The sequence below is a fragment of the Limulus polyphemus genome, unplaced genomic scaffold (assembly GCF_000517525.1).
Source record: "Limulus polyphemus unplaced genomic scaffold, Limulus_polyphemus-2.1.2 Scaffold1935, whole genome shotgun sequence".
Classification (NCBI taxonomy): domain Eukaryota; kingdom Metazoa; phylum Arthropoda; class Merostomata; order Xiphosura; family Limulidae; genus Limulus; species Limulus polyphemus.
This window is the reverse complement of record NW_013667545.1, coordinates 121,926-145,651: the sequence shown is the minus strand read 5'-3', so window position 1 is coordinate 145,651 and position 23,726 is coordinate 121,926. Positions and strand designations below refer to the sequence as shown.

The 23,726-nt window shown below is 34.3% G+C and overlaps 1 protein-coding gene and 1 long non-coding RNA gene across 2 annotated transcripts in view; one reads left to right on the top strand and one right to left on the bottom strand.

Annotated features, from left to right (window-relative positions):
• LOC106465413 (poly(ADP-ribose) glycohydrolase-like) overlaps positions 1-23,726 on the bottom strand; it is a 98,155-nt gene that overhangs the window by 51,099 nt on the left and 23,330 nt on the right. Inside the window, exons 5-8 of the mRNA XM_013925640.2 lie at positions 18,330-18,465; positions 17,024-17,087; positions 9,875-9,967; positions 2,898-3,017 (exon numbers count right to left, since the gene is read on the bottom strand). Of these exons, the coding sequence (XP_013781094.1) occupies positions 2,898-3,017; positions 9,875-9,967; positions 17,024-17,087; positions 18,330-18,465 (413 nt within the window). The remainder of the gene's footprint in view (positions 1-2,897; positions 3,018-9,874; positions 9,968-17,023; positions 17,088-18,329; positions 18,466-23,726) is intronic.
• The window catches only part of LOC111087263, a 15,695-nt gene continuing 12,514 nt past the window's right edge, over positions 20,546-23,726 (top strand). Inside the window, exons 1-3 of the long non-coding RNA XR_002611966.1 lie at positions 20,546-20,627; positions 22,043-22,049; positions 23,302-23,303. This is a non-coding gene — a long non-coding RNA (uncharacterized LOC111087263). The remainder of the gene's footprint in view (positions 20,628-22,042; positions 22,050-23,301; positions 23,304-23,726) is intronic.

The following is a 23,726-nucleotide window of genomic DNA, read 5'->3' as shown; positions in this document are numbered from 1 at the left end:
ATAGGTAATATATAATGAAACGTAAGAGAGAACTATCAACAAATTGTGAAAGAGAGGATGTGACAGGTGGGTGTAGCAGGAGGTGTCTTATTTTCTATTTGATAGCTCTGTAACCAAACAAAATTGAAGGCTATAAATATTATGGTTTGTTTGAGCAACAACGATTTTATAGAGAGTATTTTACGTTTAATTTCGTACATTTTCAAGAGGTGATGGATAAAATAGGGATGATGACATGCTAAGACAAAATGTATCACGTGGGTCACTAGTGGAAATTCAGGATTTTTTTATATATTTCCTTATTGAATTAAGAACTTAAAACTTGTATACAATTAAAATATGGATCATTAGCTAAAATTTTATGCTATTCTAATTGGTATAACATAAACAAAAAGTAGTTTAATAAAATTTTCAATGTAAGACTTTAAAAAACCTTGAGTCATGCGCAGTAAAGGGTACCCGGAGTGATAGGGTTAACAAAATATGACATCAGAGAGGGGATTCAGCTTAAAGTTATAATTTTCCTATATTGAAAATGTATTTCTGATAGGTATTTACCTCCTTTTACATAAATAGCTATTCTTGTTCAGTGTTTCCCCTCTGTACCAATTTTTTTTTTGCATGCCACAAGCCTTGAGCTCTCACGTATCCTAAGATTAATGTGGTTCAACTGCGTCTCACATGCAAATCATCATGCGATAACCCTTCTCCAATAGGAGTGCAACATACCCTTCTGATGCATGTGACTTCCTCTATTCGATTCTACCAAAGTATCACTTTGAGTTTTGGCAGAAAATGGAAGCACCAGTTTTCAGTGGAAGGAAGGGTGGAAAGTGCAAAAGGAGGAAGGTACCTATCAGAAATACATTTTCAGTACAGGAAAATTATAACTTCTGATACGGTACATTACCTCTTCTCACATAAATAGCTAGAATCCCACATTGAATAGGTGGAGGGTCTGGTGCGAGGGAAAGAAATAAGTATCTATCAAAAGCATCCGAAGGATAATACATGGGAGATCTCACCACTTCTGTAATAGATATACTCTTTGCCCAGTGTGGAAAGAGGTGTTGTAGAAATGGGCGGAAATTGGGAGGAGCACATCCAAAAAGGGAGAGAACAATGGTTGGTTAGGGATCCAAACCACACAATATTTGAATCTCAATCCCATAGAGTACATCAATGTGGGTGAGAGTAAAAGGATGTACATCTAGGTTTATAGATGCTAGGGAGCAACGGACCGTCCACTGCAAGTCAACTGCATCCAAAACCCAGCCACCAGAAGCAGACATCCGTGTAGGGGTAGGAAAGAGGATCATACCGGCAGCAAGTGAACTACAATCCAAAACCAAACCATCTGATGTTGGTAGGAAAGAGGATCATACTGGCAGCAAGTAAACTACAATCCAAAATCAAGCTTTCCGGTGGGGGTAGGAAAGAGGATCATACCTTCTTCACCTCACATTCAGCAGACTGGAGGGAATCTCGTAACCTCTGATCAATGAATAGGCCAATTCATAATCAGGTGGAGGAAAATTGTCAAAATAGGTGTCGTCTGGAACAGGTTCTGCAGTTTGAGGAGGAAGGCAAGCAATAGTGGGAGAAGGTTGGGCAGACACTGGACCCAGGGACCTCAAACCCAAAATTAATTGTAAGAAGTATAAAATATAATTAATTACTAAAATGAAAAAGTCATTATATTGTAAAATTAAGTAAGCATATATTGACAAGGAAAAATTTAGAAGATGAGATTTGTTGAAGAAACAATAAGTTTACCCTAATTTGCAATTTACCAGTAAAATGAATGACAGGTAAGCCTAAAATTATAAAGACACATGTTAAGCCTAAACTAACATTATAGTACAAACAGATATCACTAAATCTTAATTAAAAAACCCTTACCTTATAAGGAGTAGGTACAAATCTAAACAAATGTATGTTATTGAAACTAAATAACTACAAATAATAATATTAATATCAAAATATTCAAAAAATCTAGAACAGTATTACAGATTATCTGTTCAAAGTCTACAGACCCAAGTGTGTGGGCCACCAAACTTGAGGCCCGACGAAGGTCAACTCATACAAGATCAATCTCCCAGTGTATTAAAGCTAACAATTCCTCAGTCAAGTACCACCACTTGAAGCCTAGGTAATTTTGCTGGAAGTAAATGTTAACATTTTGAAACATAGGCTTCAGTGAAAAAATTAGAAAATATCTCCACTTCGAATGAAATTAAAAAGAAATCATTGGAAGAGAGCACAAACAACATCTTGACAATAGCACTGCCAAACAAGAGGTGATAGTTCAGTAGATTCAAATAGACTTGATAAAGAAAACTTATTCTTGTACATATACATCATTTATGGTAACCTTCATGCTTCAAGATTTAGAATATTAACCCATTGACTTAGGCTGCTCTAAGCATGCACAAAATTTTTGCAAGCCATACCCTGTATATGGCACATTCATATTAAACTGCCAGAGGTGGACTGTACCCTATATGTGAATCAATAGTCAGTGGGTTAAAGATCACAACTTTTGGAATAAGAATTATCAACAAATTATTACATGTGTACATACAGACATAGGTGTCATATTCACTCAGTTACAACCTCTAAAATGAGTTTACCATAACACATCCTTTTCCAATCATTAAGAAAAAGTACAGATACTTTGTAGAAATACAATTACACCTTCACTGTAGAATCTAAACCGACCAAAAATCTATTTTCAGATCCTCATTCAGAATAATATTACACTTACTTTCACTTAATCTTAACATAAAAAAAACATTCCCCCCTTTTTTTAAAACCTCTCAGTCAAAAATATCACTCTTGTACTTATGTAGGCGACTTACAACAGCTTAACACTTAGAAATAAAAGCTATTCTTACTGGAGTTTTCACAGGATAAAGATTTTCTGGAGAGCATGGCATCCTCACATGATTACAATCCCATTTATCTCTGTATTTTTCAGGAAAAGGTCTTGGGACAACACCAGGTTGAATCCATGGCTAGAGAAACATGTAAATTAATTCTCATATATATAATTACATTCTAACTGGAAAAAAAAAGCTTCCACAGTAATCATATGTAACTATCATAAACCAACACAACAATGATAAAAAAGTACAATTACAATCACATTACTATCTTACCCCCAAAACAGAATCTACACCTGATAGTGCATATCAAATTTGTTGTGCAAAGACTTACTGCTGTACTTGCTTATGTAAAGAAATACTGACAGAATATATATATATATTGTACTTTCAACATAAACATGAGCATGCTTACTAAAAGTATATTAATAAATAAAGAACAGGTAAGTATCAGTAACATATATATATATATATATATACATACACAGTTATGTGTAATGTATACTCAGCATTTTTTCTTCTGTTTTAGATTTACACAAACTTTTAGTTGTTTCTACACAATACTTAGGATACAAGCCCTGTCATAAAGTTAAAAGTAATGAAACATTTATGTACTCAACTTCATTTTCTGCAGCTGTTATATTCACCACAACAGCTGTGTATGTATAAACTGAATGTTTATGTAAAATATACTGTAAATGTAGAATATGTAGAGTAAACAAATGACAAATTCTACATTTACAATGTATTAAATTAATATGCGACTTTAGCATCAATCCACATCTCTCAGAGCTTGTTTGTCTGAATTTATCACAAAGCTATTTCGAGGGCTACCTGTGTTAGCCTTCCATTATTTTTAAATTGTAAACTAAAGGGAAAGCAGTTAGTAACCACCACCACCACCCATAGCAAACTTTTGGACTACTCTAAACGAATAGTGGGATTTCATTGTCACCCTTATTATGCACCCATACCCTCAAAGAACAGTGAAGAATTTTTTTGAAGCAGGAAAAAATAACACCTGAATACACAATGTTATAAACAATAAAATGTTTATTTTTTCATAAATCAAAATATTTTTCTTATAAACCTAACTCCTCATATTCATGAAAGGATTGCTACAATTTTTTATGCTTGAAGATATCTGAAGTAAGCCACAAGGCATCAAAATTTACAAGTACATTGCAAAATTTTAAATACTTGTTATATCCTTCTATAATGTAAATGATCATTCTAGTAATTTAGCATAAAACTGTGACATTCTAATTCCTGACATTCACAGCAATATAACAATAAACATAAATATTCATTATATTAAAATAAAAGTGTACACTGATGTGGTAAGATGTTGTTTTATTCATTTCTTAATGTAATAAATTCATTTTATGTTGACTTGTGCATCCATTTCTATCTACAAGTACCAGACCATCTTTGCCTACATTATCACAGTAAATGTTAATCAAAGAAAAACTAACTTTTCAACATGACGCAGAATGCATTTCCTATAATAATTTTAAATACTTAACAAAATAGTATACATTCTTACAAAACTTTAATGCAAATCTTCAAATAAAGAACTCGTACTTTTAGTATACAAACTAATAATAAACAAAAAATTTAGCCAATGTTTGAATATTAATTAAAAGATTAATCATAAATGTATACTGTACAGTCTTTATTATGTATATTTGTATAAAGGAAAATTAACTTTTCTTTCATCTAAAATCATGGGACCTTCAAAAATATACAGTATATTCAGTAACAATGATCTCTCTATGATTTTTATAAATGTAATAAGATAAAATCTGTACTACTGGATCAGAGAGATGAGTTTTAATTAATTTCACTTCAAGATCTTTTATTATCTATAATCTAAGGTAAAATCACAATAATTACATTAAGCCATAATTTATCAGTTATTTACATTTAGTTTTAAAAGCCTAACCTGATTGTTCTTGTCTATCAATATAAATGTAGAATGTCTTACACTGTTCCAGATAAATAATAAATCAGCTGTGACAGCATTAATTATCTCAAACTGACACTTTACTATCTAGTGATTACTATCACAACTGAAAATAAAGTTAGTGAAAATATTGGATGGACAAAAATAGAATGACAAAATCTGCCACATCAATCAGTTCTATTATAAAAAAAAAGTAATAATACATTTGCTCTAATAGAAAATGATTTCAGATTCAAATGTGGTATTCAGGTGCAATGACAGCCGATAGAAAAGTCTAAGTATCAAGTAAATGGGGGAAACATGGATAGCAAAGTTAGTTTAACAAGTAAACACAAGCGAACCTGTAAAAATAAAATTCTTAGTTCACACTATACTGGTATCAAACTGGCCAAATTTAAACTTGTATGACTACTGTCTGGTTTCTGGGGTCAAGAGCATTAAGATAAACCGAAATAGAGCTGAACAAGAGCCCAAAAACAAGACAGAATTATGGAAATACTCCATTTTTATGTTCAGGCACAGCCTTTGTGCATTAACTCATAAGTCCTCATAAATGGTTTACATAGAACTCTATGCCATCTGAAGTCAATCTATATGGGTTTGTGCATTACTGTGTGAAAAAGCCATCAAAATTGTGTATGTGCTAGCTTGAGAACTTAAGGTAAGAAAAGTAGCAGAATGTAAACTTTACTTGTGAAAAAAAAGTCAGTATATGGTTATAACCTTTTTACATCTGTTTAATAAGAACATTTTACCTGCATGCAAACACCTGCTTGAAAATTTTAAAAAATCCTCTCTATGTGAAAGCATGAAATTAGTAGCTATTTCAGCTATGACAGAAGCTCATGCTCCTATTCATGGTAATTCATACAAAAGCTACATTCAGTGTTTGAATACAATGTGCAGTATATTTTCTTTCTCTCTCTCTTTTGAAGTAACTTCAAAAAAATTATTAAGTGTATAAAAGAAAATTTAAAGTTTCCCATTTCGAGAAACATTAAAATATGTATAATGGAATATTTAAAGTTCATAGCTTTCCAGTTTGAAAAACATTAAAATATTGTGCATGACAATACATAATTAAATCAGAGTTTCAAAGTCACTGAAACATCATTCAAACAGTTTTAAAAAAGCATTTCAAGTGCTATTTTAGCTAGTTTTCAAATTTTCTTCAGAGATCACATTATATCAAAAAACATCTTGCCACAAAAGCAGCCACACAAAGATCCAGGTTTTACCACATAAACTATCAATTTATCAAACTATCAAACAAATGCCAGAATATGAAAACCTATTATTTGTGAACAATCAAACTTCTTGATCAAAATTAAATTTGTTTCTATTCTAATATTGCTGTTCTGTGTGTAGAGGTGATTATTATCAGAAATAATAATCACCTCTGCACACAGAACAGCAATATTTCTTGCTCATCTCTACAAAAAGACTTGTATACCACTAGCCTTGAGCTAAATCCAACCTAAGTTAACGTTTAATGTGTACAATACTGGTGCATGATGATTTCATCATGCAACAATAGTTCTCCACCAATAGGAGGACGGACAACACAAACTTGGCGGTGGGTGGTGATGACTAGCTGCCTTCCCTCTAGTCTTACACTGCTAAATTAGGGACGGCTAGCGCAGATAGCCCTCGTGTAGCTTTGCGCGAAATTCAAAAACAAACAAACAATCCTCACTTCTGGTGCCCCTTTTTTCTGGCCTCATCTAAGAACAAAGTCATCTCAATTGCAATTTCTTAGGGGAGGTTACTGTGCATGGCCAGAAGTGAGGAGGTCAGCTGGAAATGTGTAGAGGTGAGTATCTATTGGAAATATATTTTCAGATTAGGAAAATGTTAATTTTTGAGACAATACCTTACGTCCACACACAGAACAGCTAGAATACCATGTTGAATTGTTAGAGAGGCCAGAGCAAAGTTTAAACCTAGATGAGCTCCTTTCAGAAAGCACACAAGGGGAAAGCTCATTAAGTGTGACACCAAATGGCAGGGGCTCCATAGGGGCACACCCATGGGAGGCTGTATCTCATCTCAACCACAGTATACTCTTTGACTAGAATGTAAGAAAGGGGAGAGGCAAAAGAGCCCCAAGTGTTGCAGGGATGGGCAGAATTCAAATATAGGCAACCAAGCAACTGCACACCAGCAGTCAGCAAGCCAATATGTGTAGTTTAGTTAGGGCACGATCAGACAACATGACTCAACTGAACAGACTCTGGCTGCAGGAGGAGGAGACATGAGCTGTGCTGGGGGTAACCCATACTACACACACACACAGTGTCTCCAATGTCTTACTTCTCTCCATATTGTGCTAAATCTAACCAGTGAGGAATTCTTCAAGGACCACTATCCCAATGGCTAGGAAATGGTAGGTGGCAAGAGTCTCCAATGCTATACTTGACGAAAGGGAGGGGTGGAATTTGGGAGACTCAGAGAAGCACATGGATCCATATTGGTCCACCTGCTGGAAAGGTCTTTCACAGTGCAGTGTGTGACCACAAACCCTATATCAAAAAGCTGGGAAGTATGAACCAAAGAAGTATGCAATCACTTCCCTGGTGCCATCTTCTTCCATGATAGTCCATGGAATGATAAAGTCTGGATTGGGCAATTTTATTAATTCTCTTGTACACCACAAGAATACCTGTAATAGTCTTACAGTGCATACCATCTAGACAGTGGGCACTGGTAGAGCCAAGGAGGATGGTCTGAATGCTTTCCATTACCTCTGGCCCAATGCAGATTTTACAAAATAAGCATAGCTTGGGTGCATCATCAGCCACCTGATGGGACCTAAGAAAGGAAAAAAAAGAGCTTCGAAAATGAAAATGTACTTATCCTTCTCAAAGAAGGTATGCAGGTGTTGTGAAGAACCGTGACTGGGGTGAATTGAAACCCTGCAGGAGACAAAACAGCCAGATGAAGAAGATAAGGGGAGACAGACCTGTGCGGATTTATCCACATGCCAGCCTGAACGATCTTGTCTGAGGAGAATGAGACATAAGAAGGTGAGATAGATAACGAATATGATGCAATGAAATATCAAAGGACAATCACCTACCTGAACAGCTGAAGTATTAGGAAGAAAGATCTGGTCAGGATAGAAGAAGAAAGTATGGAGAAAGAGAGTGCAGGAAGCATTGAAGGCATAGACATTCGAATGATGACAACAATAGGCAAGAAGAAAGATGAAACAATAAATATGAAGTTAATGGCTCGAACAGAGCCCTTGGAAGAGCATGAAAACTGCAACAAAGTCCCAGTTTGGTCATGAAAGTAGAGCAAGAGGGTCAGTGAAGAAGGAATGATTGGAATAAAGTGGAGAGGACAGGAGAAGAAAACCAGACAGCAACTGGAAATGCAAAATGTAGAAGATATCAAAAAACTAGCAAGAATGGAAAACAGATAATCCATGATTGAGCAACCATGTGAAAAGGGCCAAAAGGAGGGCCACATTGGGATGGCTCCGAGAAAGGAAGAAGCAGGTGGATGAATGTCATAAACCTGACAGAGTTGAAGGACAAAAGAATTATGATCAGAAAATGGATACACAATGAAGAGCTCAGCCCTGTGAGGAATGAACTGGGCAAACCGGACATGTGAAAGTGAAGGGACCACACCCCTGGGAGAAAGAGAGACAGACACAGTAGGAGCAAGAGAAAGGGAATAGGGCAGAGGAAGAGGGGGCCCAAAAGCTAAATGAAGGAGTAAAGGAAAGCAGGGTTGAGCATGCCAGAGGTATTACCAACAAGACCGGACAAGGAGTGTTGAGTATAAAAGTGAGGATACAAGATAAGAGATAAGGAGGAGAAACCCAGTTATCTTGGGAACATAAGAAGACTAGAGCAAATCCAGGTGTAAGGGTAAATACCTTCTCCATGACATTTTCAGGCAAGAAACTGAGACTGCATCCTCTAGACACTGAAGACAAAGGGGAATGAAAGGAGCGGAAAGGAAACAAAAAAAAAGGGGGAAGGAGAGGAGGAGAATTGAAGAGACAAGCTATGAGAGAAAACCTGAATAACCCATCTGATATACCAAGCTCTTTCCACAGCTACTTGCCTGTCTGGAACAACTACACACAGTGCTCAAAGATGAATAGTTAAAAATGCCACAGGATGTCTTGTGAAATGTTGATTTGTTTGTTTTGAATTTTGCGCAAAGCTACACGAGGGCTATCTGCGCTAGCCGTCCCTAATTTAGCAGTGTAAGACTAGAGGGAAGGCAGCTAGTCATCACCACCCACCACCAACTCTTGGGCTACTCATTTACCAACGAATAGTGGGATTGACCGGCACATTATAATGCCCCCTCGGCTGAAAGGGCGAGCATGTTTGGTGTGATGGGGATTCGAACCCGAGACCCGCAGATTGCGAGTCGAGTACCCTAGCCACCTGGCCATGTGAAATGTTGAAGTTGTCATTTACACCAAAGGGAGTCCTACCCAATATATGGCCATTCCCTATTCTTTTTTTTTTCCCCAAGCAGTGTATAGTAAGAGCCTCAAGGAACAAAAAAAAGAGAATAATACATATTTCATGGTTCAGAAAATTAAAAAAATATATTAACATTATATTAATATATTTTAAAATATTTTTTATCTATAAAATATATGGCAACAAATGGTCTATCTTAAACACGTGCTCAACATTTTGTGATGCAAAAGTTACTAAAATATTTTTGAACTGTATCTTCTATTAGTTCCTATTATACATAGACAACTAATGTACACCTTGTTTATACCTGGTTTTTAAAGTGTTACATGTTAAAATGGAAGCACTGTCACAGATATCATAATGAGCACTGTTAATTTTAATTAAACAATTCATATAAAGTGTGTATGTTATACATAAGCTGTATATTAAGAAATTTCACAGACTTTTTAACACAAAAACTGCTTAATACATATTATTCACAAACATCTGACAAGAACTTTTGGTAAAAGACAACTATATAATTATATTTTTCTTTCATACATCTATATGTTTTTTGTAAAATAACTTACATGAAAGAGAACTGTATGAAACGGTTCTGGTTGCAGACGAGGTAGAGAAGCTGAGCAGTTAGGAGCCACATTGAAGTAACATAGGAATGCCTCCTTAAAAAATAGAGCACACAAAATAATAATAAATATGCACACGTTGAAGGACACACTAAATGCTTTATGAAATTTTCATCTAATAATGGAAAGAAGAGAATTTACTATTTTCAATGAAGTACAAAGCCCTTTAAAACATTTTTATGGAAGTGGTATATTGAATAAACTATTAATTTGAAACTATTTAAAGCAGTTGAAAACACTAATGCATACATATTTCAATATAAGAAATAACAGGAAAATATAATACAAACTATATGATCAACATGTGCCTTTGTATTAAGGTGAAATATCTGACCTTTGTAAATGGGAATGTCAATGGTATAAACTATTACTCAGTTTACTATTACTAAAAATATTAGCTTTAAATTTTCTTTAATCTTGGCTAATTTAATAGCATATTGTTAGCCATGTTTTTTAATGTAGTAGAGAAACCAGTGAAATACATAAATCTGGATGATTGTTGGTACTTGCTAATCAATTAACTGAGAGGCTCATTAATCAATTAGTACAACACATTCCCAAAAACCAATAAAAGAAAAAAACAACAAGGTAAGTGCTACTGTCTTAAATTTTTCAGCCACTATATTATTCTAACATGGTATTATTTGTCCTATTTTATTTTACACTGATATGTTTTTTTTTTAAAGTAGTTTTTAAACTACCCTTGATTTCATATGACAGACCTCTTCTGATAGTCAACTTGCACGTTTGTGAAAAATTTGTACAAAAAATGTTTTCCCAGAAATGTTATGGACCCATGCAATCACCACTGTCTGCCTTTCAAATATGCAGTAATCCCACAATGATCTTCCATAAATCAAATAAATTGATATAAATTTATATAATGAAAATATAATATTTCTATTTAAAACATGTCACAATCACAAATAATTAAGTAGCTGGTTAGACAATTTACTTATGTACGTTTTTTGAATAGAATAAACAAAAGATATGATATTCAATAGACTTGAGTCGTCCCAATATTTTGAAATTGCTACCATACTCACTGATTTGATAACAATTCTATTTGTTGAATATAAAAAAAAGCTACATTTTATTAATATTTGTTGGACTTTTATCAAAGTAAATAAGTGACAAAATTTCACCACGATAAAGAAATTGTTCACACTTATATGGGTAAACATTGTCTAACCTTTAAGTGGTTTATTCTTGCAGGAAGGCTGTGCTTATTGGAACCAATAATATTTATGTTTTCAACTGTATGTTATTACATTTATTCATTGTTATAGATAACATATGCTGTTTTTGAATGCCTTACTCACTCAGTTTTTATTTTCTCTTATTCACTTATGCTATCTTTATAAAAGCTTTGCTTCAGTTTAAGTCCTCATAATTAATTTATGATGTTAAGGCTAAACTAACTAAACACCTTACACAGCCAGTACATAAAAAATTTGAGGGCTTTCCAAAAAAAAGAATAACTGTGTAGTTTTCAGACGCTTGACAAACATCTCATGCTTATACACAAAGGGGAGAGTGCACGGGAGAGTGACACACAATTTGTTTTTGTATTGTAACTTGCATTATTCAAAAAACCATAATAACCTAATTATCAGTAGTACTGCATATGGTTAAGAAGTAAGCATTGGATAAGAAATATGTCATAATTTCAGGAATTACTTCAGGTTTTGCCACCAAATTTCAGATTTTCTTTTAACCTGGCAACATGGTAAGTAACATGATTCTTTAAAGCTAAATTATTTTGAATGTCAATTTTCAGAAACTTTGTCTGTGATTGTGTATTGTGATTTAAAGCTAACTAATAGTAAATTCCAATCACAGCAAGCTAGGTAGTTAAGAGTGAAACTTAAAATCAACCTGGCAATCAGTATAGTTAATTAAATATATGCTTCTTACCTTTCTACTTATAAAGAATAGAATGCACTATTACATCAGTTGGATACCCTTACTGCTTGATATTTAAAGCCATAATCTCAGTAATATCTCCTGAGGTTTAGCCAGTTTAACAGATTTAGACTAGTCCTAAATACATATATTAAACTAACAGAAAATCTTTACAATATAATAATAAACAATAAACTAAAATAAAAAGCTTTTGACATTAGATATACTAAATAGTGTAATCTCTATTTTTAATGAAAGTAACAATAAATAAATTACACCCTGTAACTATCATATATGCAGTCATGAAAATAGCTTTGAACAAATGTTTATTTTAAAGTAATATCTATAAATAAATTTAACCAGCTTTTAATAGTGATGCATGTGTGTAAAGTCTTTTTACCAGTATCATATTTTTTGTAGTTTTCAGATTCAGTTTTATATTTTTCAATTTACGAGTGTAAGAAATACATTCTACTATAATAAATGATAAATAATCCTGTTTTTCCAGTCTAAGTGGTTTAAATATGCTTCAACAGGTAATATACAGGAAAAACAGGAGAAAAATACACATCAAACACATTACTTTTATAGTACTGAAGGGCTGATATAACATTAGTATATTTAGACTGTAAATATATATTTCCTCTAAATAAAAGCATTTATCATGCATATGCATTATAAAACAAAATATTAAACTTGTAAATAATCTTAAACTGAAAACACATTCGCTCAATGTGCCAACCCAAAAATAAAATCTGAAAAAAAAATTATTGTCCTGAATTACTTACAGATATTAAAACAAGATGAGTAAAGAAGTCAATTTGATGTCATTGATTGTAAGTCATGGAAGAAATCAGAAAATATTTAGCCTGTAACTGCACACACACACATATTTACTCCATAACTTTTAAACTATATTTATCATTCTAGAAATTTTGAAATACTGCAGTATAGATGTGACAGAAGTATGAATAGAGAAACAGAACATAAACAAACTTATATTTCCTTGCATATTTTATCTATTTATGTTAAACAATTCTTAAAATGCCTACCATGCCTCTGTACTTGCTGTATCTTTATTTTGTATTACTTGCTAAGAGGAATATTTACATACTATTGTAACAATGATACTTTATCATACCATTGAGGTAACTCACAGATGAAATAGTTTCCTGATCTCTGCAACAACTATAGATTTAAAATCTAGTATGTGGAAGGATTGTATAGTGATTTATTGTAGGTGACACAAAATATACAAGTATCAGTGTGAAAACAGGAAACTACACTTTCTTCTAAGAACTCGTGAGTAAAAGCAAATAATAGTGTAACAATAATATTCTAGTGACACTATATCTACCAAATTCAGTGCTGATGAGGCTTTTTGCCCAATACCAAGGCTCACAAGGCCAGCTGGGATATGACAGACATAGCAGTGGTCTGGGCATTATTTATATCACCAACTGCAGGAACAAAAACTGTAAGCACATGAAGTAGGTTAATAACAAATTATAATTTATTTATTGACAGAAAAACTGGGGAATATAGGATTACTGGTTGGCTGCTTGTCAAGTTGTGTAGTCACTGTGTGAAGTTAGGTAAAATGAAAGGAACATGTGTAAATAAAAAGAAGTGAAGATAAACACAGTAATTATAAATAGACTGAATATGATCTCCAGGTCACAAAAGGTAAAACTAAAATAAAAGAAGATGAGACTTCATAGCAGGTCTTAGCTCTTACACAACTGAAACAAATCTGTCCAAAAATGTCAAAACTGCATTCCAATTTACCTTTTCCCTATAGCTAATCAATCAGGAAAATGGATCATCAAAATCCAAAAATATCTCTGTTCCATGTGACAATGAAAAGAGATATCCTCCATACGGAAGTGTAAGAGGACACAATAAAATTATACAATAAAATGTAGATTAGCTTCCTTGATCAGACCCAAAACAGAGAACATCATCTAAGGCTGAATTTAGCACATGACCTCAAATGGATTTAAGATGTTCTCAATTAGAATGTAAAATAATTTAAATATTTTGTACATATGAAGTGTACACTATGGGAGAGTTAAACATGTATTATTTACATACTATACTATTACTGTATAGTGCCCTGTACCAAAAAGCATGGGGCTTTTAATCCAATCACAAGTGAACACAAATGCACATCTGCAAATCAAATTTCAAACTTTAAAAATAAAAATTATAACTGTAATTCAACAATTTGTTATTACATTTTTAGAGCTGATATTTGCTAATTTCATAAGTCATTTAGTGAAATTCACAAAGGAAAATGAAAAACAAAATCTAATTTATGTTTCTGCACAGCTACAAATGGTCTCATCTATATTCGATACACTTATAGATTGTTTTAGAATTGTACTGTCCACACCAAACAAGGTTTACATTCACTAAGAAACTATCATTCCTCGAAAATAGATAAAGCAAATAATAAATTATTTACATCAGTACAAAGTGAATTAAGTAGCATAAGATATAATTCATAGTTTCTTGAAAAGTGACAAGATTGTACTTCTCCAATGAAGAACAGATCTGGAAACATTTTGTTGTTTTTTTAGATGTTCTTTTAACTCCTGAAAATGTTTTTGTGTTAAATTATATTTGTTTAAAAGCTACAGACATTTATTTTCCATAACAGAATATCAAATAATCATGATTAGGTTTAGCGAGCATAGTAGTAGATGGAACAATATACCCATGATGCAAAGTTAACATTTTAGGTACCTTAAAATGTATTTCCAATAAATATCTCTTGACACAGAAAAGCTATCTTCCTCAGACCTTTTGCACATTCTGCAAAAGAGATTTTCAAAACCATCAGCTTTGTGAAAACTACCACCTAATCTCACGTGAAATCACATTAATTTGTGCTACTGCATAATGACATTATCATGTAGCAGAACCCTCCACCAATAGAAATGCAACAGACTTCCATGCACAATGACTCCACCTACATTTTACACTTGTGAATTCTCATCCTTTGACAAAGCAATGTAGAAATGTGCACCAGAATGTGTAGAGGTGCATATCTATTGGAAATACATTTTCAGGTAAGGAAAATGTTAACTTCCAAATTTATACTCATCTCCTCACACAAAACAGCAAGAATCTCATGTTGAAATGGTGGAGGTACTGGTACAAAAATTACTTAAATGAGCTCCCTTCAGAAGCATCTGAAGGAAGTCTATGGGGTGTTATCACCAATGGCTCAGGCTCCATAACAGCACACAAAACAGCTAGAATCCCATGTTGAAATGGTGGAGGTACTGGTACAAAAATTACTTAGATAAGTTCCCTTCAGAAGCATCTCCACTATCACATTGAGGAGTCCCGAGGAACGACACTCTGGAGACGGTGGAATAAGTGAACAACATCTCCTATTTTGTAATGCAAACTGACCCTGATTTATTCAATCCAGTCGTCAGAAGGAATGGGCAAAATCCTCTGATGCTTTACTCATAATAGTACCACCCGGAAAGCCACAAGGTAGTATTATGGAACACCCTATCTACACAGAGCTCATTACTACCAGGAACATTTTTTTATCAGTCTACTGGTAGCTAGTGCAGATTTGGAAAGAATCTAACCAGGCAACACCTGCCACTGAGTGGAATCTAAATGATAATGCCAAGAATGTCCCTGAAATTGATTGGAAATAAACACATGTGTAGAGGATGACCATCTTCAGGTCAGCATGTGTATGGTATTGTTGGTCTTTATAGTATTCTGGTGGATAACATGCTCTCCACAATTCACTACAATAAAGATATACAAACAAAAACATCAGCATAGTTTATTTTTACTACTTGAATGAAAAAAGTCAGATAAAGGCTTGTACTCAAAATATTAAAATTTCTGACCCCATGTCAAGAGACTTATTAAATATGTATCCAGTATCTATATAAATATAATAGTACTGTCTGTTGTATGTCCATATAACTAGCATATCTAACTAGGCAACACCTGCCACTGAGTGGAATCTAAATGATAATGCCAAGAATGTCCCTGAAATTGATTGGAAATAAACACATGTGTAGAGGATGACCATCTTCAGGTCAGCATGTGTATGGTATTGTTGGTCTTTATAGTATTCTGGTGGATAACATGCTCTCCACAATTCACTACAATAAAGATATACAAACAAAAACATCAGCATAGTTTATTTTTACTACTTGAATGAAAAAAGTCAGATAAAGGCTTGTACTCAAAATATTAAAATTACTGACCCCATGTCAAGAGACTTATTAAATATGTATCCAGTATCTATATAAATATAATAGTACTGTCTGTTGTATGTCCATGTAACTACTTCGCAGAATGTGGATGGATCTTTGCCAAAATTTGTATGGGGGGGTTCATTGGGTCCATGCAGAGATTTATAGAAATTTTCAGTTTTGAATTTTGCAGATTTTATTGACATTTTTGTGTTTTTTTACGACCACCTCACCTCTGGGAGATGGATCTTCAAGAAATTTGGTATGGAGGTTTATTGGGTCCATGGGGAGATACATACAAATTTTCAGTTTTGCATTTTGCAGTTTTTATTGACGTTTTTGCATTTTTTACAACTACTTCCCCTCCTGTGGGTGGATCTTCAACGACTTTGGAATGGAGGTTCATTTGATCCATGAGGAGAAAAACACAAATTTCCAGTTTTTGCAGTTTTTATTGGCATTTTTGCCATTTTTACAATTACATATAAGGGAAGCAGTTTTTCATGTCCTAAGATAAGCTGTCATTAATCATGAATTTATATAACTTTGGTCCAGGGGACAGGTACTACAGCTAGTTCACAATAAAGTACTTGTAAGAAGAAAAAATTTAAAGTCTCACAATAAAAGTATTTAGTGTTAAAGTTTTGACAGAATGTGATCATTATGATCCTAATTACAACATGATCTGGTAGAATAATTTACTAATTTTAATACTTTTATTAGTAAGTAAATGAAATGTTCTACTATGTTTACCATATTAACTCTGGTGATTCTACCATCTAAGAGCACGTACCTGATGTGACTAAGACAAGTGGACATACATGTATCTCATAGGGTTAAAGTTAAAATAATAGTACATGTATCTTCTACCTACAAACTTTATTTTATGTCACACATTTTGCACAGAATTATGACAGATTAAGTTAACTTGGAATTTCTTTCAAATTACCTGAGGAAAGGTTTTAGATGCTGAGAACAGGTTTTTGGGATAGTCAGCTACATCTGAACTAGTGCTGTAAACAGAAACATTAAAAAACAAATTAGTTTTTGGTAGCTTATTAATGTAAAAAAAAAATATCCATTAAAATTCTAGGAAAAAAAACAGCTAACAAATTAAAATGGTAATGACATTTATTTAAGTTTCTAGCAGTTAAAAATATCTTACAACAATAAAAATAATAACACATTTTAAAATCATAAAACAACATTTTGATTAATAGATAGCAGAATCATTTGTGGGAGTAATGTCCACCTAGTTCTAAAGAAAGTGATGACAAGCCTTTACAAATGAAAACATTTTTTGGTAGTTAATATACACCAAATCTTAATCCTTGATTCAGTGACTCTGTGGTCATCCAGAACTGATCTTTAGACAGTGAATGAAGCATTTATGAATATTTGAATTTCACAGAAAGATGATGTTAAGATGAACACCCAACATGTTGGGAGTAAAACCTACCTACCAATGTAGGGAATTGAAGACTATAGAAGAATGAAACACTTTAACACTTATTAATGGTCTTAAGATACTTTCTACTGACCTGCCAGAGGACATAAATAAGCTTGTGCGAAACAAATAAAATTACCTATGGAAGATATAGTCTTCAGTGGTCATAGAACCTGAAAAACAGGCAAATTATAGAGAGATCTGAAGAAATGAACCTGTCATTCCATATTATGAAGTCACTTGAGTGACAGCCGATTTGATTTATAGATACATTAAAAAAGATGTCATCATGGCTAAAAATTAAGTCGCCGAAATTTGAAACATGAAAGCAAGCTCAAGTGTCAGAAGAAGGCTTTATCTGACTAATTCAAAATAATGAAGTCTATGTTGCAATGGGAACCTACATAAAGATGGCATATATCACCCTATCATGGAAAAACTCCATATGAATAAGACTATGGAGATTAGCATCTAAAATTCCAAATGCAGTTATCCACAAATCCTTAGAAATAGAAGATAATTCTCAATAACCCTAAAAATTGAATTAAAGGAGAAACAACAACTGAATGAAACTAAAGAAATATACAAAACATGAGAGCTAGAAATTAACAAATAAAAAGAAAACACAAGAGTTACTTTAACAACTACAGTAATGACCTCCATACTTAAAGAAATGAATGATGTCACAAGATGACATGGGAAGATAGATGAAGAAGACCTGTGTCTACAATCATTCAATAAATTAGTTACACATCTTTCTTTAGAAAATGTGCTGTATATGAACTTTTTTTAAGTTTGTCAAACTTACTTTGGGAACAAATCACACGAATCCTGTGACTGAGAGCTGGATGCTACAGTCAGAATTTCTTGTTCAAATGAAGAATTTTCATTTTCCTTCTTCTCTTCAGATAAAGACTTACAAACCTGGGATTCAACAGGAACATCTATAACGAAACACATACCACTGTGGTACAGATACTAGCAAATTTCCTGCAAATATAACTTAAATATATCACACATTTCAAGTTTCACAAAGATCATTTATAGTCAATGTCTTGGTGAAATACAATATTAGGTCATAAAAAGTTAAAATTTTCCTATACCAGAAATGCATTTCTGATAGTACTTACCTCTACACACACTTTCGCTTTATCTTGACAAAAGTTTCTCTTTTCTTCCAATCTAAGCATCTTACCTCACTTGCTCCAGCCTTTATACCCCACTATATTGCCCAGAGCAAGTTAAATCTTGTGATTCTCTCTACCTACGTCAATGCATATATATATGCTCCCTGTTATTACTTCCTATTCACTTTTTAAAGACTGTCCAAATTAGCAGACCTGAACACTGGCCATCGTGGGGAGGATGGGTGGGAGAAGGTAATTATTACCGGAAATACAGGAAAATGTTAACTTCTGAAACACACTTCTGCTCACATTATAGCTAGAATCCCACATTGACAAGGTGAAGGGGCTGGAGAGGGCAAGATCCACACAGAAAGCATCCACATAGAAAAGAGGTGTGCGAAAATGAGATATAGTAATAGCACACAAGAGGGGGCCACACTACTTCTGGAACAGGTATGTTCTTCACCCAGATAACATGATATCTAATACCTGGGATGTGAAGGTAGACCAGCCACAGACACAAAACCCTAACATCATGAGAAGAAAACATGAATTGAGGGACAACCATACCAGAACTCACCTGCTCCTGCAATACCACACACATCCAGTCACAGTCAGTCATCCAGCTGACGTACAGATCTCCCACACTTGATTAAGTATTGTACAGAACTCACAGGATTCGTCCAGGCTTCAACCTGGCAGACAAGGTCCCATGTCTTTTCGTTGGAATTATAGGGCTGTGTACCACAGTGTGGTTATAGTTTCATTCATTTTTTATTATTATTGGATCCCAACCTGAAAGTTACATGTAGAGCCACTGTAATTACGAAAGAGAAGGCAAACAACACAAAAGTAGAGAAACCATCACCCCAACCAAACTCGGAATTACGGAGCTATTCTTATCTCACTCAACCAGAAGAAACAGAGATTACCTGGCCTAGGATTACAAACAGAAATCCTAACTCCCCAACCTTAGAGAAGGCAATACCCCCAGCCCCCAGAAATACAAGGAGGATGTGGAACAAACTAAGTCCAACCAATGGCACAGGAATTGACATCCTGCATGAGTTGAATTAAAGAGAATGACTGAAGAAGGGCCAAGCACAACCCAACCAGATAACAAAGATTCATCTTTGAACTGGAATTATGAAGAGGCTTCTGTGTAGGCTGGTTCTGCTCCTATCATACACCTGGGAAAACCATCCAGGGTTATTGGTAGGAGGGCACCCAGCTTTGCCGCCTTCTCCTTGAGTGGAATAATGGGAACAAGAATCATTCAGGAGGAATAAAACTGTGTCCACCACTACAGCAATTGGAAACTTGGAATGGTAAGGACTCCCATGCTATACTAGGAGAAATGGGAAATTACTCACATTGGTGAGTCCCGAGGAATGATGCTCCAGAGACAGTGCAATAGGTGAACCATGTTCCCTAATTTGAAAAGCAAACCAACCGCAATTTATTCAATCTAAGTGTCAGCAGGGATGGTCAAAACCCCCTTAACCTTTACTCGTGATAGTCCATGAGTGGCAGTCCAGTAGTGCATTTGTTTTTGTGTTATAACTGTGTACCACATGGAAACTGCATAAGTTGATCATCTTATAGAACACCCCATCTCAAAAGAGTTTGTTGCTACCAGTAAAATTACTGATTGTTTGACTGGTAACCAGGGCAAATTTGAAAATAAACATATTTGATCAGGCAACACCCACCACAGAGTGGGATCCCAATGAAAATGATTAAAGAGTCCCTCTAAAAGTAAACACAGAAGAAATGAAATCACTTACCTTTCTTACAAATGAACCAGGGCATGAAGAATAGCCATGGGAGGAAAGCCAAAAACCTTCAAGGAGGCAATCACCAAATCATGTAGATAAGGAAATATAGATGTACAGAATTGAGGAAAAACAAGACAATTGTATGTTTCACAAATACATCATATATTATGACCATGGTTTCACTAGTAAAGGCATCATCAGGTATCATGTGTACCTGATGATGGCTTGATTGGGGAAACCATGGTTGTAATATATAATTTATTTGTGAAACATACAATTTTCTTGTTTATCCTCAATTCTGTAATTATGGAGTTTCACAAAGTACTGATGGTTTCAAGTATCAATTAGACATAAATGTATCAGGCACAGTCCACATACCAGTCTGTATAATCCTCTCCAGCAGACAATGCAACTGAGCTGCCAGAGACATCAAGATACAACAAATTTGATGAGATGAGACCCCAAAGAAGTCTCCATCCCTCCAATGAAAGCCCTGAGTAAGCAATATGCACTGTCTGACAAACCCAACCTGTCAAAGAGACAGAGGATACATCACATGACACCTTAGAAACCCAATAGATAAACAGTGATGTGTACCCATAAACCCTTCAGTGCTTACAACAGTACATTGAAGAGCCCGAACCGGGCATAAAAGATGATTTGGATCCGAGCATTCATAAATTGGGAAGTGGAGGGAAGATGAATAGGAGAGAAAGCCCTTCTCTAGCTGCTGATATTTTGGGAAGAAAGGACCTATCGGGATACAGCAGAAAATAAGTGGAATAGTAAAGAGTCCTGTGAATATGAATCTCAAATGATAACCCATCCCATCCTAGCTGATAGCATCTATGCTAAAAGCCAGAGAGTGAGGGACAAGAGACCAAAAGTATGGAAGCTGGGCATTCCAGTGAGTGGTGAAAGCAATGAACTGAGGTGTCCCAAGATGAGAGAAGATCCAACAAAAAACTTGTGGAGGAAGCAACCATTGTATGAGAAGAACTTTGTTGGGATAACTTAACTGATCAGCCATTAATTTTATAACCTGGAACATGACAAGCAAGAAGAACAATCTGATGATTGTAGGCCCAAAGGAAGATCCAATGTCTGGAAACAAGGAAACCTAGAGTGAGTGCCACCTTACTTGTAAATGTAGGAGACCACCATGGATTTGTCCAAGTGAAGCATTACCATCTTCCCTCACAACAATGCGAGAGCCTGGGACATAGCTTGTTGATCTGCTAGAAGCTCTAAAAGATTGATGTGAGAGAATATTCCTCTTCTATCCAGAGGCTCTAGAGTTCCATGTCCCATACACAAGCTCCACACCCCTGGAGAGAAGCCTCCATGAAAAGATGTACCTCAGGATGTGGGGGAGGGAGAGAGACACCGGATAATCCAGTGCATCCTTGCAAATGTTCCAATGGTACCATAACCACCACTGAAGGGAACCTCTGTGGGCCAGACCCAAAGGATGCTCACAGAGAATGAACTGCACACTCCAGTGGAGTTGGAGATGATGATATGAGAAGAAGGGCTCATTCCATAGCCTGAAAATGTAGAGGAGAAGGTAGGCCCCGACTGGGACATGAATTGAAAAATACCCCTAAATGTACAAGGTACTGGGTGGGAGTAAGAACCAACTTCTCCATTTGGATGTAAAACCCAGCTCTCACAGCTTATGATAAAAAGAGTTTGAGTGTGAAACTCTGCCAAATGGTGGAGAGGAAGGAGAAGAATCCAGTCATTCATATAATGGTGAGTGTGAATGCCCATGGAGTGAAGATGATGAGAAAAGGATCTGACTATCCAACAAGAGATGTATGGAACAGTTGCGAGAGAAATGGTAAAGCACAAAACTGAAACACCCGTTTTATTTTTTGTAAAGAACTTTCATATGAGTTATGTAACCTACTTATAATGTAAGTAGATCATCATCATAGGATTAATAATAAAGCATTATTAATCCTTCTTATTTGATGAAAAGTATTAAATTCCTTTTAACCCTCTCACTACAGGCATCCTTTTCTAAACGTCATGAGGTTTTACAGAGTTACATTCAAAATTTAATTAAAGTACTTTCTTATCATGGTAAATGAATAAACTTGGCATAAAAACACAGCCAATAAGCCAATTTTTACTATTATACAAGTTTTAAGTTCTTAATTTCATAAGGCAATATTTCTTAAAAAATTCTGAACTTCCCCTAGTACGAGAATTGTGACAATTGCTCTCTAGATGAATTATCTAATTAAATAAAAAAATATTTAGTGCAGTAGTACCATTAGTAAAAAAAAGTAGGGTTAAGTTTCATCAACAGTTCACAGCAAAAAAAGGAATCCCTGGGAAAGTACTATATTTCTTGTTTTTCGGGTGGATTTTATATTTATTGTTATAAAAGTAACTAAATGTAAAAGTAAGATTTTTTTTAGGCTAAATAAGGTTAGATATGGTAAAATAAAAGATATGAAAGCTTTTTCACAAGGTACACTTGTGAGCAACTGACAAGTAACCTTTGCATTACGTAATTTGATAGGGTAAGATGAACTACAAATTTATAGCTTCTGGGGTGGGAATATTAGACAGTTCAAAGAGCAATAAAGTATAGATAGATGTATGCTGTAACAAGTTTAAAGCTATTTAGAATAAATAAATGTAGTTTCATGTTACTATTTGAAGTCATTCCAGAAAGAAAAAAGGATAATTTTTTTTTGGTGGTTACAAGGTCGTTTTAATTGACAGGTCTCGTACAAAGAAAATAATATATAAAATATAAAGTTTTACAGAGAAGAAAACGTTTTAAATTTATTTAGGACATTTTAGAGATTATGCAAATGAAATTATAAATATTAAGATGAAAATCACTTTGCACTTGGAGCAGTCAACACTCTGACTCCATATGTTCATGGAGAAAGTTTTAGTGAAAATACTTCATTAGAAACTCTGATTTTTTTTTGTCAACAAATGTTTCTGAATGCTTATTGAGAGCTTTCAAAATTTCAAAAAGACATAACATATTAAAATTTATAATATGGAAACTCTACAGTTCAATTTGGGGACAATTTTTAGGTCAAATCGACCAAGCCCATAGTAAGAGAGTTAAATAAAATTGACTATAAACTGTTTTTAATGATAAACAATCTATCTCACAACCACTGTAATTAGAAGAATATTTAGATTTTGGAAATAAAATTAAGAAATATTATTTCAGATTGTAAAAAAGTAGACCACACCAGAACATTAGCTAAAAAGATTAGAATAAAATCTAAGTGTTTGATTTGGTACTGTTTTCAATCCCATAAA